The sequence below is a fragment of the Bufo bufo genome, chromosome 5, assembly GCF_905171765.1.
Source record: "Bufo bufo chromosome 5, aBufBuf1.1, whole genome shotgun sequence".
Lineage (NCBI taxonomy): Eukaryota > Metazoa > Chordata > Amphibia > Anura > Bufonidae > Bufo > Bufo bufo.
The window spans coordinates 47834844-47852757 of record NC_053393.1 but is presented as its reverse complement, the minus strand read 5'-3'; the positions used below and the strand labels follow the sequence as shown (position 1 = coordinate 47852757).

The 17914-nt window shown below is 42.1% G+C and overlaps 1 protein-coding gene across 1 annotated transcript in view; it reads left to right on the top strand.

The window, feature by feature from the left end:
- Positions 1-17914, top strand: part of TAF2 (TATA-box binding protein associated factor 2) — a 190379-nt gene that overhangs the window by 46992 nt on the left and 125473 nt on the right. Inside the window, exons 11-12 of the mRNA XM_040432008.1 lie at positions 4735-4870; positions 16138-16292. Coding sequence (XP_040287942.1) covers positions 4735-4870; positions 16138-16292 — 291 coding nt within the window. The remainder of the gene's footprint in view (positions 1-4734; positions 4871-16137; positions 16293-17914) is intronic.

Below are 17914 nucleotides of genomic sequence, written 5' to 3'. Positions count from 1 at the left end.
TGCCCTTCGCTGAATCGCGCAGGGCAAGGTCTTTTTTAATTAGATCCGGTGACGTACCTGGTCTCTGCTAGGCGAAAGCTAGGGCAGCGTAAAGCCTGTCCATCAGTGCCAGTGATGTTATCAGCAACGCTGCTAGGCGGAAGCCTCCGCCTAGCAGTGTAAAAAAGTATAAACGAACATCCCTTGCCCTGCGCTATACAGCAATGGAGAGCATCAAAGCATGAAATGCTCTGATGTGAATATCGGAGGGGCTGCATGGGTGAAAACGGGTGTATGTCCGGGTTCAGCTCTGAGCCCGGACAAACCCTTTAACGATATCTGCACGTGGTGAATAATGCACAGTTTTTCTGTGTGGAAAAAAAATGCAACGTAATACATTCCCAGCAAACTGTGGGATTATACAATTCTGATGTACACTGCTTCTTTTTTTTTTTATAAATCCATGCAGAAATTCGTCTGCTGTGCCGGTTTAGAAATCTGCAGCATGTCAATTTTGTGTATGTGTGTTTTTTTTTTTTTCTGTTTTTTTTTTTTTTTTTAATAAATTTTATTTTTTGCGCGGATTTCCTCCTTTGCAATGCAAGGGTGATATCTGCGGCAAATAACACCTAACACACAAGTAACAAATGCTTGCGCAGCTGCACTTGCGCTAACGAATGCAAGTGCTGCATTTCAGATGGGCTGCAGCAGGGGAGAAACGGCACACGTGTACGGGTAATGTGTATGGTTTTACGTATTTCACCTGCATTTGCAGCACGGCTGAATGTGTATGTGGACCCTGAAGCTCTGATACTCTTGAATTGGGCAGCACAATTTCAGGACTAATATTCACCCTCTGGTTGTAAAGCATTTATGTTTCCATTCACTGAAGCAAGCAGAGGCCTCTCTAAACAGTGAGAATTTGAAATTCAAAGCATATTAAAAAGTTGTACAACATTTCTATATCCAAGCTTTTTTTGGCATAATTAAAGGTGTTGACCAATTTGCAATGTTTTTCTGCTAAGCAGCTTCCATTCAGATTCTGTTCTTTTCTTCGTCGGTGCTGTGATGTGCTTTGCCACCACAGCCCTTACACCTGAAGTCATTTTATGGCAGTGTTACCTCCCCCACCTGTCCATCCGACTTTGAGCCGTCCCATCCTTTCTTCTACTGTGCAGGCTCCACAACGAGCTATGGGCGCCTGCGCAGTGTAAACATTCTCTCCCTCCAGTGTACCATCCCATGTTCCTGTGCGCAGCTGACAAATGAAGCGTCTGGGCATACGCACTGTCCCAGCCCTCATTGATCCAGGCGCCAGACTCTTGTGGTGCCTGTGCAGTAGAAGAAAGGACAGAAGACATCAGATGTAAGGGCTGTGGTGGCAAAACATACCACGTCCACTGTTCACAGGAGCAGCAGCAAGGAAGAAAAGAGCTGGATAGACACAATATGGATGGCATTTGCTTAGCACATCAGCAGCAGCGACTATCATACAGTGAGTTACAGAAAAAACTTTGCAAAGGGGCCAACAAACCCCTTTAATTCCCAGTTGTGACTGGTTTCCATTCCACTTAATGGTTGTGTGTATGAAAGAGGCACATGGGATATTACACAACGTGACACACGTAACCACAACTGAAGGTTCACTTTGCAGCTGTCACATTAATGAGAGATCTGTTCAGATGCTGGCTGGTGGTGGAGGGTTCACATATTTATCCTGGAATATACATTAATCTTTACTTACAGCATATGAATAATCTAGTTTGTTCAGAGCCGCCTGTTTACAAGTCTGCCCTGGAAAGCTCCCAAACTATCGGGACAAAATGAACAGGCTCTCGCCAGTTTTAACTCCGAGCTAAGAAGGTCAACGAAAAATATTCAATTAATCCCTTTACTAAGAGCCATTTAATTGCAGAAATTGGCATGTGTTTTTTTTTTTTTTTTTTTTGTTTTTGTTTTTTTTTTCTCTAGCATAAGGCAACTGAAGTAAATGGAACAAGGTCTTCTTGTTGGTGAAAGGGGCTATTTAAATTATTGCGAACAGACTTGACGTCACTCTAAATCTTATCTGCAAATTTACTTGAAAAATATGGACGTGTAATCTCTGCATACTTAACCTGTTTAGGATCACATGCCTTGAATGATATCGAAGGGCAGCCAGTGACCCAGACCTGCCGTCCCATAACTCACACTGTAGAGTCTCAGTGAATCCTATGTGATTCAGCTTCAGCCCGTCTCCCCTGCCTCCTGCTTGTGATAGTTTTTCTTCCTGTCAGCTCTTACAAGCAGGAGGTGGGGAAGAGCAGTGTGAAGCTGCATCTGATTGCAGATAGTATAGACAGGTAGTGTGAGTCAGGTATAAGGTAGAAGTGATATTTTCAGTAGATCACTATGCATACAGGGACATGCAGAGGATCACTCAGGATGTAATCCTGTAGGTCACACAGGGAGAAACTGACAGACCTATCTACACCGGGGAGCAGGCTCTGGAGCTGTGGTCAGACTGGGGATCACGTAACACAGCTGCTCACAATGAAAGGTTCACAATATATGGATGAAACTAATTAGGCTAATTTCACACTAGCGTTTTGACTTTCCGTTAGTGAGATCCGTCATGGGCTCTCACCAGCGGTCCAAAACGGATCAGTTTTGCCCTAATGCATTCTGAATGGAAAAGGATCCGCTCAGAATGCATTCGCTTGCCTCCGTTCAGTCTCCATTCCGTCCTGGCACACAATGTAAGTCAATGGGGACGGATCAGTTTTCTCTGGAACAATAGAAAATGGATCCGTCCCCCCATTGACTTTCAATGGTGTTCAAGACGGATCTGTAGAAGACATAACGGATGACTGATGCATGCGGTTGTATTATTGTAATGGAAGCGTTTTTGCAGATCCATGATGGATCCACAAAAACCGCTAGTGTGAAAGTAGCCTTACACTGGCAAATAGCAGTGAGTGACTGAGTTTGCAGTGTATGTCCACCAATTTTTCTTACTGGATCAGGATGGGGGCCTGGTGGTCATAAACTGAAGGGGACCCTGAAGAGAAGGCAAAAAGGTTTATAAAAGTAGTTAAAAAAATTCTAAAAAATACTCTAAGAAAAATAGACCTGACCACACCTACCCAAACCATCGCCATAGCTGCCACATTCATCAGAGACTGTGTGTGTGTAACCACAATGGAGTACGTTGCCCCAGAATTATTATGAGGTAATAATACTGGCCCATCTGTGCACCAAAAAAAAGAAATCTATGCCAGCAAGGGAGCTGTCATAGACTTCTGGTCTAATTTTCCGTCCTCGGTCCACCAACTACTGGTCATGCAGCTCACATTTTTGTAAAGGTTGAGAGGGTGGGAGAGGAAGCTGCAAGGTCACAAATTTAGGTGCAAAATGACACATGAAAATTTGCAACAAAATAGGAACTCTATCTATACTACTCCTTGTAATCTTTTTCTCTTAATAAAAAAATTAAATAAAGTTTTAAAAAAACAGCCTTAGGACTCACAAGAAATGCCCCCAAAATATTATTATTTTATATTTTTTTCCGAATTTTTGGCTATTTTTCATTTTGGCAGTAATGTACCACTGAACATTCAATACAAAAATATTGTCCTTCTGTAGCAGTCAGCACCAAGACTCAAAACTCCTATATAGTTAAGGTTCCCATTGTTAGTCTACTGCTGCTGTGAGGGGGAAGGTATTATCTGCTTGTGTAATAGTAGATTATAGAATTAGAATAACAATATGACAGCCTTGTTGGTCTCTACATAGGTCAAGGTAAAGAGGTCCAGAGCAGAGCATTACGCTTACCAATATAATGTGTGATGATCTAATTGAGTCGTTCTTCGCCCTTCATGGTCTGACTGAGAAAGTAAAGCGAAGCTGTTTAATGTGCTAGAAGTCCAAACCAAGGAGGAAGTTAAAGACCATCTGTCAGCAGTTTTGTACCTATGACACTGGCTGACCTGTTACATGTGCACTTGGCAGCTGAAGGCGTCTGTGTTGGTCCCATGTTCATATGTGCCCGCATTGCTGAGAAATATATATATATATATATATATGCAGATGAGCCTCTAGGATCAACGGGGGCATTACCATTACACCTAGAGGCTCTGCTCTCTCTGCAACTGCCGCACCCTCTGCACTTTAAGAGAGGTCAGGGTCTGGCCCTGTCAATCAAAGTGCAGAGGGCGCCGCACACATGCATCAGGTCAGCCAGTTTTATAGGTACAAATCTGCTGACAGATGCCCTTTAAAGAGACAGGACAGGAAGTAGAATATATGAAGTGATGACATAAAATCATTACCAGAAGACTATCCATCAGTTTTTTTTAGTGTCTCTTTAAATCGGTTGCCCTTTACTGTCATTGGAAATGCAGGTTTAAATGGTAGCCATTCCAGTCAATGGCCTTCCATGTTTCTGCATGGATGGTTGAGGTTCACCAGAGCAGGAGCCGTCATGGGGCATATCAACAGGAGTTGTCCTAACAATACTCATTTAAGATTGCTCGACTCAAAATGTCTTCCTGCTCTAGGGACCATACAGTTTTGTATACTGGCAAATCCTAAAATCGAAAATCTTATGACCAATAAGTGTGTGTCATTGAAAAGTAAAAAACACCATATACATATAGGACAAATTCATAGATATGTGACCTTTTGAGTTTTTCATGTAGTTTGTGTTTTGCTGATTGTTCTTACTTCGTAGTAATGTGATGCGTTGACGTCTTGTGTCTCCCCTTGTCTTTCCAGTCCGGCTACTCACCTTCACTTCTCCATAAAACACCCCCATACGCTGTCCTGGGAGTATTACAACATGTTCCAGTGTAAAGCCCATCTGGTCATGAGGCTGATCGAGAATCGCATTAGTATGGAATTCATGCTGCAGGTAAGTGACCAAGTATATGTCCTCTACCAAAATTTGCAGTTAACCCCTTCAGGGCGCAATATTTTTTTTATTCTTCCACTGCTTTCTTCCTTGCAAGTAGTTTCATAGACACTGTACAGCATTGGACACTAAGTCAGGGTTGGAAGCGACTGAAAATGTGGCCTAGGATATTCCATCAATATCCGACTGTGGCGACACTTACCCATTTCTAACATGAGGTGGCGGCGCATGGAAAATGTCATATTAAAGGGTTTATGCAACCAGTACATCCTATCCAGAGGATCGGTCATCATCATCTGATCAGTGGGGGTCTGCCCCCCGGCACCCCCGCGATCAACTGTTTGTGCAAGTGCTACTTCCTTTTCAAGATTACACTGTGCGTCGTCTTAGAAGTATCGGTGGAGCAGTGTAATTAATTACAAGTTCTTGTTTTATTCCCTTGAATTGAACGAGCACATGTGATTACACTGTGCTGCCGCTGCAAGCATGACGTCGAGCGGTGTAATATTGAAGGGGAAGTAGCACTCGCTTAAATTAGATGATTGGAACTGGCGCTCGGGGTCAAACCCGCTCCAATCAGATATACTGAGGATAGGTCTTCAATATGTACTGGATGCACAACCCCTTTAATACGTGTCTGTTTTCTTGGTAGGCCACATGGTTGGCACATTACAGCCAGTGACTGACTGTGTCGTCCCCCCGAAGAAGTCCATGTGATAAACACTTAGAGTAGGCCTGATCAAAGAAGTTCTAAAGGGGTTGTTCAGGCATGTAAAAGTTTTTAAAAACTGCTTGCAATGGTGTAAGGTAATGAATTAATTATTATTCATCTTATTGATCCCCTGGTACTTCTGTTCTGATGGTTCCCTTACTGGTGTCTGTATGCTGTCCTGGCCTTCTGCAGTGACGTCCTAACAGCGACATGTGAGCACTGCCGCGAGCGGTAACCTGTCATCAGCTCAGGATAGGTCATCGATATCAGATAGGTGGGGGTCTGATCCTTAGTATCTTCACTGTTCAGCTGTTTGAAGGGGCCGTAGCACTCAAGACGAGCACTGCTGCCTCTTCATAGTCTACACAAGTATTGTATAGTGCCCGTGCTTGGTATTGCAGCTTCGTTCCCATTCACTTGACCTATGTCATCGCCTCTTCCAACAGCTAATTGGAGGAATTGCCAGGAATCGGACCTCCACCGATCACTTGACCCTAGATGCCCTAACATACAGAGCACCCACCCCAAAAAGGGAGACCCCTTTAAGGAACCTGATTCTGATGCACCCTCTTACATTCCTGCTCATTTCATGCTAAATATGGGTTCAATAGGGGACTAGCACCTAGGAAAGAAAACTTACAACTGATATCAAAATAAATGCAAATGCACAAAAGTATACATATTAGGTATCGCCGCATCCGTGACAACCTGGTCTATAAAAATATCACATGATCTAACCTGTCAGATGAATGTTGTAAATAACCAAAAATAAAAACTGTGCCAAAACAGCTATTTCTTGTTATCTTGCCTCACAAAAAGTGTAATATAGAGCAACCAAAAATCATATGTACCCTAAACTAGTACCAACAATATTGCCACCCTATCCCGTAGTTTCTAAAATGGGGCCACTTTTTTGGAGTTTCTACTCTAGGGGTGCATCAGGGGGGCTTCAAATGGGACATGGTGTCAAAAAAACCAGTCCAGCAAAATCTGCCTTCCAAAAACCGTATGGCATTCCTTTCCTTCTGCGCCCTGCCGTGTGCCCGTACAGTAGTTTAGACCACTAATGGGGTGTTTCATAAAGGCTGTTAACCCTTGCTTTGTAACTGGAAAATAATTATTAAATGGAAAATCTGCCAAAAAAGTGAAATTTTTAAATTGTATCTCTATTTTCCGTTAATTTCTTGTGGAACACCTAAAGGGTTAACAACATTTGTAAAATCAGTTTAGAATACCTTGAGGGGTGTAGTTTATAGAATGGGGTCATTTTCGGGTGGTTTCTATTATGTAAGCCTCGCAAAGTGACTTCAGACCTGAACTGGTCCCTGAAAATTGGGTTTTTGAAAATTTCTGAAAAATTTCAAGATTTGCTTCTAAACTTCTAAACCTTGTAACATCCCCAAAAAATTAAATATCATTCCCAAAATGATCCAAACATGAAGTAGACATATGGGGAATGTAAAGTAATAATGATTTTTGCAGGCATTACTATGTATTATAGAAGTATAGAAATTGAAACTTGGAAATTTGCAATTTTTTACCAATTTTTGGTAAATTTTGTATTTTTTTATTAATAAAAATGATTTTTTTTTTACTTCATTTTACCAGTGTCATGAAGTACAATATGTGACAAAAAAACTATCTCAGAATTGCCTGGATAAGTCAAAGCGTTAGTGACACTGGTCAGATTTGCAATAAAAATGGCCAAGTCCTTAAGGTGAAATAGGGCTGAGTCCTTAAGGGGTTAAAAAAGGGTGGTAGAAGACAGCTCTGTGTCGCTTACAAAGGGCACAAAAATTTATTTCGGCAGTCCAAGATCTGAAGCGTATAGGGTTGGTAAATCAACACCTGCTCCACATCACTGAAAGATACCTGTTCATTTCGGACCAAAACCCCCTGGTCATTAAGGAGGTTAAACCACCTTTTATGTTGTGTATCATTTGGCTTGTTTGGCTCTGAGGAGCCGTGTAACCCGTCTACATCCACATGGCTAGCACTTTTGTAATCCTTTACATCTCCAGCTCAGGATTATGCGGTTAACAGCAGAACATGTCACTGGCTGCCAAGAAGAACACGTTTCCTTCTTGTGAAGCATTTGATTGACGCCCAAGCAGATGAGTGTGGTAGTAGACAGGCTGGGATTCGGGGAGACACTAATAACAGGATGGATTAACTATTGCAGCAGCGCCGCAACCTCCCATGCAGACAGTGGAGATGCATCCAAAATAAATGGAGCCTAGTATTGACACTGGCCCGGCATGTGGGAGAGGAGAGATCCTAGGTCTCATGATAGCATAGAGCGAATTTATAGGAATATAGACCAGACTTGCCCTTAGTGTTACTTTTACATAGCATCTTCCCTTCTCAGGTCAGGGGCACATTGGAGCCACAGACAGCTAGAACACAATGGTCGGTTGTATTCCCAGTTATTGGGGAACAGAAATCTTGAGATGTAAAGGGGATAAATCTGCTATGTTATTTACGAATGAAAAACAGATATTAATTTATTTTAAAGTGTTTTTGCTGATGGTAGATTATTATTTTTTTTCATTCAAAAAATCTAATTGCAGAGGGGGTTGGCAGTTGCAGAGAGAGCTGAGCCTCTAGGTGTAATGGTAACGCCTCCGTTGCTCCTAGAGGCTCATTTGCATTTATCAAAACATCATTTTTCTCAGCAATGCGGGCACATATGAACATGGGACCAACACAGATGCCTTCAGCTGCCAAGTGCACATGTAACAGGTCAGCCAGTGTCATAGGTGCTCATACCTTAATAAAATTACCAGAAATGGAAAGATAAAACATCTGGTTTTAACCCCTTTACGCATTTGTACGTAACTGTACGTCCAAATTGCAAGTAATTTACTGCATTTGGACGTACAGTCATGTCCAACCTGCTTACCCTGGGCTGTGACACTATAAAGTGTCACAGCTCCGGAGTCGCCGCTCTCCCTGAGAGCAGACACACCGGGGAAGCCGGCAAGGGACCAATCAGAGTGGTCCTTTGCTGGCAAGCGCTCCACCAATTGGTTAGCGGCTGCAGACTAACCAATTGGAGCGCTTTAGTGTGAAAATGCCGGTTTCAGGCTGTGATCTCCATGCTGGTTTTTGTCACCTCACCTCCACAAAAAAAAATAACAAGTGATCAAAAAGTCATATGTACCCCAAAATGATACTTAGAAAAACTACAGCCCGTCCCGCAACAAACAAGCCCCCACACAGCTACATAAAATAAAAGTTATGGACTTTAGTATATGACGATGCAAAATATAATTGATTTTAAACACAAAAATGATTTTATGCTAAAAAAAAAGTAGTAAAACATAAAAAAAACTATATAAATTTGGTATCGTCATAACCGTATCAACCCACAGAATAAAATTATCATATCATATTTACCGCAAGAGGAACCCAATAAAAACTTAAAAACACTGACACAATTGCCATTTTTACCCAATTCACTTCCACAAAAAAAAGTTATAAAAAGTGATCAAAAAGACTTATGTACCCCAAAATGATACCAATAAAAACTACAGCCCGTCCTGCAAAAAACAAGCCCCCACACAGCCACATTGGTGAAAAAATAAAAATGTTATAGACCCTAAAACAATTTCAGCAAATTACATGTTAGAAAATCCCGATGCCCTTTCTTCCCTTCTGAATGCTGCCGCGTCCCCAAACAGCGGTTTATGACCACATATATGGTGTTGCCGTATTCAGGAAAAAATGCATTTTCTCCTGTTAGCCCTTGTGAAAATAAAAAATGTAGGGCTAAAGCAACATTATATTGGAAATAAAAGTGAAGCCATGCGTTTCTAAATTCTATGAAACGCTTGTTGGGTCAAAGCATTCACTTAACCTCTATATTTGGCGCTTTTTTTCTTCTGAGCACTGCCGTGTGCCTATACAGCAGTTTACAACCACATATGGGGTGTTTCTGTAAACTGCAGAATCAGGGTAATAAATATTGAGGTTTGTTTGGCTGTTAACCCTTACTCTGTAACAGGAAAAATTTATTAAAATAAAAAATCTGCACAAAAAATGAAATTTTAAATTTTCCCCTCCTTTTTTCCTTTAATTCTTGTGGAATACCCAAAGGGTTAACACAGTTTGTAAAATTAGTTTTGAGAAAGTTGAGGGGTGTAGTTTCTAAAATGGGGTCATTTATGGGTGATTTCTACTAATTACCGTACGTGCCACAAAGCTACTCAATAACTGAACTGGTCCTTGAAAAAGTGGGTTTTGGCAATTTTCTTAAAAATTCAAAAATTTGCTTCCAAACTTCTAAGCCTTTTTAACTTCCTGAAAAAATAAAATGACATCTACAAAATGATGCAAACATTAAATAGACATATGGGCAATGTAAAGTAATAACTATTTTATGAAGTATTACTATCTGTCTTAAAAGCAGAGAAATTCTAATTTCAGCCTAAAACTGGAATTTATAAAATACCGGGATTACATTCCTTGAAAGTAAGTGCACCCCCAGTTGCAGTTGTCCTTCATGCCACTTTGTTACAAACAGAATTATTATTATTTTTTAAATAGCCAAACAATCATTTGTGCCTAACTCTCACATCCAACAGAGGTTTATACACAAAAACGATGCAAAAATAATACATTGGGATGTGCAAAGCTCAGAAGCGCTCAGCTGAGTACTGTGGCACATAGAGCTGTGTAGGCATTCATAGAAAGTCTAAGTCTGTACACCGCTCGCTTCCATCGCTGAGCAAAAGTAAAGGGGCAGAGTGTATAGCTGAGTGCTGCTTCCCATTTGTTTCAACGATCGTTTGGGGTCTCCGCATCAAGACCCCCACTGAACAAGACTTCTGAAATTTAGAAGTTTGGTAAAATAATATATACCCTTTAAAGGAAATGTGTCACCAAAAATCTTTATCTATCATTTAATACCAGATAGTGACACATCTTTTATTTTCTGGTTATAGTTTTCTTTATTCTATTTTCTGAACATGATATCATTACAGGCAGGATTAGAATGACAGATTAGCAGATAACTGCAATAAAGTGATCTGTAAAGGCCTAAAAGTGTCGTCTATCAGGCGTAGTGGCCATAGAGAACTGCAGTATTTTTTATGTTTTTTGTCTAAATATAAACATTGATATGGAAAATGAAAAATTCTTTAACACCTTAAAGGGGTTATCCCACTTTGCGTTTTTATACTTACCTGCTGCCACCGCGCGTTCACTTCCTGGATTCTGGCTGGGGGCGGGCTTCATCTTGATTGAAGTCTTCTCCCGGCCGGGCCGCGCGCTGGACTGAACGCGCACGCTGCCGCGCATGCGCATTGTGACTTATTTCTGGCCAGTATAGTACAGAGCCGGCGTGCGCGTTCGCAGCTCTGTACTATTCTGGCCGGGAAGAAGTCACCGTCGCGCATGCGCGGCAGCGTGCGCGTTCAGGACAGCGAGTGGCCCGGCCGGGAGAAAAGAAGAAGTCTTCTGGGCAAGCGCGACCATCGGGATTTTGCGGAAGAGCGGTGGTCGCAACCAGGGGAGACCGAGTCACAACAATGAGGTAAGTGGGGATGAATTTTCTCCTAATCGGTGGGAATTTGTTAATAAAGTATATTTACAAAAATGATCACTGTCAAATCATTAACAGATTTAACAGTGATCATTATGATGGGATAACCCCTTTAAGGACCCTGCCATTTATCACCTTAAAGGATAACTGTCACATTTAGACTCTCTAATTTCAATTTTCATATATGTAGTTACTAATAACATGATATTCCAGAATCCGTTACTATTAGGCTACTTTCACACTAGCGTTCGGCGCTCCGCTTGTGAGCTCCGTTTGAAGGCTCTCACAAGCGGCCCCGAACGCATCCGTCCAGCCCTAATGCATTCTGAGTGGACGCGGATCCGCTCAGAATGCATCAGTCTGGCAGCGTTCAGCCTCCGCTCCGCTCAGCAAGCGGACACCTGAACGCTGCTTGCAGCGTTCGGGTGTCCGCCTGGCCGTGCGGAGGCAAGCAGATCCGTCCAGACTTACAATGTAAGTCAATGGGGACGGATCCGTTTGAAGTTGACACAATATGGCTCAATTTTCAAACGGATCCGTCCCCCATTGACTTTCAATGTAAAGTCTGGACGGATCCGTCTGAACAACTTTCAGACTTAGAATTTTTTCTAAACTATAATGCAGACGGATCCGTTCTGAACGGATCCAAACGTCTGCATTATAGGAGCGGATCCGTCTGTGCAGACACCAGACGGACCCGCTCTGAACGCAAGTGTGAAAGTAGCCTTAGGCCTCTTTCACACGACCGTATGGCTTTTTCAGTGTTTTGCGGTCCGTTTTAAACGGATCCGTTTTTTCGTATGGCATATACAGTATACAGTAATTTCATAGAAAAAATTGGGCTGGGCATAACATTTTTCAATAGATGGTTCCGCAAAAAACGGAACGGATACGGAAGACATACGGATGCATTTCCGTATGTGTTCCGTTTTTTTTGCGGACCCATTGACTTGAATGGAGCCACGGAACGTGATTTGCGGGCAATAATAGGACATGTTCTATCTTTTAACGGAACGGAAATACGGAAACGGAATGCATACGGAGTACATTCCGTTTTTTTTGCGGAACCATTTAAATCATATACGGAACGCAAAAAACGGCGGGGGGAACGGTCGTGTGAAAGAGGCCTTAGACTGACTTACCCCATATTTAATACGATTCAGCCCTTAACAACCAGTCTGCATAAAACTGCAATCTCACTATTCAGTTAAGATGGCCGCCACTGCCCTCACCCTGAGGCTAACCCCGCCTGCCCTCACTAGCCAGTAACAATAGCCCCCCAAAAGTGTCAGTAACCAGAGCCCTCCCCCCTAAAGGGTTAATCTGCTGCAGCACAAAGGGGTCCTCTTACCACATGTTGCTTTCATTTATACACTGAGCAGACGGCAGATCTCCCTTCCCTGGTCTGCGCTGCTCCAACTCTGCATTCTCCAGCTCTGCTGAGTGAGGGAGCGTCTGCCAAGCGCAGGGACAGGGAGAAGTGCACACAGCCCAGGCACTGTTATCAGCTGCTGGGGAGGACCTGGCTTTAATCATTTACTTACAGTCCCTGGCTGTCAGTAATGTGACCCTGCACGCTGCGTGCTCGGTCTATCAACAGATAGACGGACCATGCCTAGCAACCCTATTTTAAGCTCAGGTAAAAGTATGCAGTACAGGGAACAAAAATGTGGAATTAAGGGGTAATTGAATACACAGTGAAAAGTTGAAATAGGGCCACCAAGGAGATATTAATCACCACAATCCAATACTCCCCAAAAAAAGAAATACGACAGTTATCCTTTAAGGGTGTGTCACTTTATGTGGTGATAACTTTAAAACACTTTTACTTATACATAATAGAAACCACCCAAAATGACCCCATTTTAGAAACTACACCCTCAAGGTATACAAAACTGATTTTACTAACTTTGTTAACCCTTTAGGTGTTACGCAAGAATTAAAGGAAAATGGAGATGAAATTTCAGAATATAATTTTTTTGGGCAAATTTTCCATTTTAATCCATTTTTTCCACTAACAAACCAAGGGTTAACAGCCAAATTAAACTCAATATTTATTGCCCTGATTCTGTAGTTTACAGAAGCACCCCATATATGGGCGTAAACTGCTGTACGGGCCCATGGCAGGGCGCAGAAGGAAAGGAACGCCATATGGTTTTTGGAAGGCAGATTTCACTGGTATAATTTTAAGCTGCCATGTCACATTTGAAGACCCCCTGATGCACCCCTAGAGTAGAAACTCCCAAAAAATTACCCCATTTTGGAAACTACGGGATAAGGTGGCAGTTTTGTTTGTACTATTTTAGGATACATTTTTGGTTGCTCTATACGGTATTACACTTTTTGTGAGGCAAGGTAACAAAAAAATCGCTGTTTTGGCACCGTTTTTATTTTTTGTTATTTACAGTATTCATCTGACAGGTTAAATTATGTGGTATTTTTATAGAGCAGGTTGTTAAGGACGCGACAATACCAAATATGACTGTTTCAGTTTTACATAAAAAAGCTTTTTTTTTTTTTTATATTTTTTTGTCTCCATATTCTGAAAGCCATATTTTTATTAATTTTTTTGGGCGACTGTCTTATGTATGGTCTAATTTTTTTTCGGTATGAGATGATGATTTGATTGGTACTATTTTATGGTGCTTATGACTTTTTGATCGCTTGGTATTACACTTTTTGTAATGTAAGGTGACAAAAAATGGCTTTTTTTTTTTTTACTGTATTCATCTGAGGGGTTTGATCTTCTGATTATTTTTATATACCAGGTTCTTATCGACGCGGCGATACCTAATATGTATACTTTTTTTATTTAAGTTTTACACAATAACAGCATTTTTGACTAATAAAAAAAAAATCATGTTTTAGTGTCTCAATATTCTGAGAGCCCTATTTTTTTTATGTGATTGTTTTAGGCTACATGCACACGGTCCGCAAACTGCGGATTCGCAAAAAAACTAAGGCCGCCCGTGTGCCTTCCGCAATTTGCGGAACGGAACGGGCGGCCCATTGTGTAAATGCCTATTCTTGTCCACAAAACGGACAAGAATAGGACATGCTATATATTTATTTTTTTGCGAGGCCGTGGAACGGAGCAAAGGAAGCGGACAGCACACGGAGTGCTGTTCGCATATTTTCTGGCCCTATTGAAGTAAATGGGTCCGCACCCAAGCCGCAAAAACTGTGGCTCGGATGCAGACCCGAACTACGGTCGTGTGCATGAGGCCTTAGGTAGGGTCTCATTTTTTACATGATGAGATGACGGTTTGATTGGTACCATATTGGGGTGCATATGACTTTTTGATCGCTTGCTGTTACACTTTTTGTGATGTAAGGTGACAAAAAATAGCTTTTTTTTTTAACATCATTTTTAGTTTAAATTTTTTACGGTGTTCATCTGAGGGGTTAGGTCATTTCATATTTTTATAGAGCAGGTCGTTACGGACCTGGCAATACCTAATATGTATACTTTATTTTATTTATTTAAGTTTTACACTATCTTTTTTAAACAAAAAAATAAAAAATCATGTTTTAGTGTCTCCATAGTCTGAGAGCCATAATTTTTTTTTGGGAGATGGGGGGATTAGGTCATGTGGTATTTTTTATAGAGCAGGTTGTTACGGACGCGGTGATACCCAATATGTCTACTTTAACAGAGTAAAAGCATTTTTGAAACAAACAAAAAAATATAATGTTTTAGTGTCTCCATAGTCTGAGCCTAGTTTTTTAAATTTTTTGTGCGATTGTCTTAGGTAGGGGCTAATTTTTTGCAGGTTGAGGTGACGGTTAGATTGGTACTATTTTGGGGGGCATACACCTTTTTGATCGCTTGGTGTTGCACTTTTAGTGATGTAAGGTGACAAAAAAATATTTTTTTTTAGCACCGGTTTTATTTTTTTACGGTGTTTGTCTGAGGGGTTAGGTCATGTGATATTTTTATAGAGCCGGTCATACGGACTGGCAGGCCCCAATGCCTGTGTAAGGAATCATGGCAACCATCGGGTCCCCTCCACCGCAGTGCGGAGACCCGATGGCTAAGGAGTGGGAGCGCAAACCTCCCACCTGCCGCGGTCAGCGCTGGCCGCGGCATATGAGGGGTTAATCCACTGGCATCGGCGTGATCACCTATGCTGGTGGATGTCAGTAACAGCCGGATCCGTGCTGCTGATCGCAGCAGCAGCGCACATGGGGGGGCGGGGGGGGGGGGGGGAGAGTAAGGACCGCAGGACGAGAATGCTCATCCTGGGGCGAAAAGTACCTGCTATTTGGACGAGCATTCTCGTCCTGGGTCATTAAGGAGTTAAAAATATATTTAACATGGGTAATTTTCTGATGACACATTCTCTTTAACCCCCTAATTGGTCCAGCTCCAGCAGTGGGAAAAATAGCTAACTGGAGGGGGGAGGGCTGATTTAGATGCTGCTACCTGAATGGCAGCAGCTAGAAAGCTGACATTCCAAGCTTTTGGACAATACCAGAATGACAGCAATATGTTCAGTACAGGGGAAGATATCACTGATAGAAATCAGGATGCAGTGAATCAGCTGAAAGTAAAAACAGGTTTTACCCGTGATTATTCCAGACTTGATTTCTAACTGTGATTTCTCCTCTGTTGCTTGGACTTTAGCTGTCATTTTGGTCTTGTATGCCTGGACTGTCAGCTTTCAAACAAGACCAGTTGCATGTTCCCCCCCCCCCCCCCCCCCCCCTCCAGTTAGCTACTTTTCCCACTGCCAGAGCTGGATTAGGGCAAAACAGTTAGGTGGTTAAACATGGATAGTGGTCATTTGTGTGGATGGATGGGATGAGTTCCATTCTAATTACAGAAGTGAATCCCCCGTGTCCAGACATGAAGGGATCGTCGGCTTGGGTTGTAGTCATTATACCGCACACTGCTCCACTTCACATGTGATAGTGTTTTTCTGTCTCTTGCTGGCACCGTTGCCCGGTTCTGTTCCTTGCTGGTAAACCTTCTTGTAATTTTTTTTCTCTCTCTCTCTTTCACTCCAGGTTTTCAACAAGCTTTTAAGCCTGGCCAGCACAGCCTCATCTCAGAAGTTCCAGTCCCATATGTGGAGTCAGATGTTGGTTTCAACATCTGGGTTTTTGAAATCCATCTCCAACGTGTCTGGGAAAGACATCCAGCCACTAATAAAGCAATGGGTGTATCCTTTATTACCATATTTCATATATTGCAGGGCTCCTGTTGGTGTATGAAGGTGTAATAATCAGATCCAGGGCAGATGGTAGGAAACGGAGACTGCAGGTATATGTCTGTGTATGGGCCATTAGCTCCACATATCATTATTGGTATATTTCCATATATCCTGCAGACCAGGGTGCCCTTTAGGATCCAGTTGGACAAATCCAAAAGTCACTTTGTTTAGTCAAGTGGCCAGACAATAAAAACTTCCATAGACAGCAGTGCAAAATAAATCCAAAGGTTAGCAAAATCCATTTCATTCCTGGGAATTAGCCCAGCTCTGCTGCATACCCAGCACTTATGTCATAGCTATGGTGATAACATGCCTTGTCACTTGGTTAACCTCTTCATAACCAATGAAATTACAGGTTTGATGTTGAAGGAATGGGACTAATTACTACAAAGCACATATTTGTTTCTACACCATTTCCATTGAGTTATTAGTCTAATCCGAAATTGCCTTCAGGTGCCTATTGGGACACACAAGTACTTACTCCTCTATCTAGCTCTACATGTCATGCAGGCACATGTTTAGGGTATGTTTACATGTGGCAGATGCACTGGATTTTCTATCCAGATTTGCAGGAAACTGCGGCATCTTACAGTAGTAAGAAAGCAGATTACATTTTCAACAAATATCTGTGCACAAATTTACGCACAATGTGTATTTGAAATATCTGGATTTTCACAACCAATTTCATCCTTTGCAATGCATCGGGTAAAATCCAGACAACAAAACCGGCATAGGTCTTGCCGTGCAAAATCATCGATGGAAAATTATCCTTGTGGACGTAACCTCAAAGGGGTTTTTTGGTATTGTGTGAATAAAGTTTTGTAATTGTATAAATAAGAACTTTCGGACATACTTTGTGTTTCCATTCCTCACCATTTTTAATATTCTAGCTTGCTGTAAGTGAATGAGAACACTCTTGTTTACATTCAGAGGCAGGAAACTTTTGCAAAGCTTGTCCTGCCCTCGGCTGAAAAATTTATGCAATTGCGTCCAGCCTAGACAATGCTGTTGTTGTATGCAACATTATGGGAAACGACAATGAACAATAACTGTAAGAGGAGTTTGCTTCTTCTTTGGAAGAGTCTTATCTAACCTCTAAAATGCCTCCCCATACGCCCAGGCCCATCACAGAAGTTGTACTTACTTCCCTGGCACTAGCGTCACTTCTCATACCGGCGGGTGACGCTACGGAGCCTCGCTCCAATCGTGGCCTGCTATTGGCTGCCCCCCCTCCCCCCAATGCCGGATGTTTTTATCCGCCTGATGGGGAGATGCAGCGGTGGCCGAGTGTTGGGGAGCCAGGTAAGTGCAACCTCTGTGAGGTGCCCAGGCATATGGGGAGGCATTTTAGGGATTGGATAACCCCTTTAATGGTGCAAAACATGTAAGTTTCATCATACACAATGTTCTTAAAGCGGACCTGAGATAAAAAAATAAAATAAGTTTACATAATGGCTGTGCTTTGTACAATCATAAACAGGAAGGAGCAGTTATGGTTTGGGCTTCCTTAATGTCTATTTCTCGCCCAGTTTCCTTGGGGGACACAGAAGACCTTGGGTATAGCTCATCTC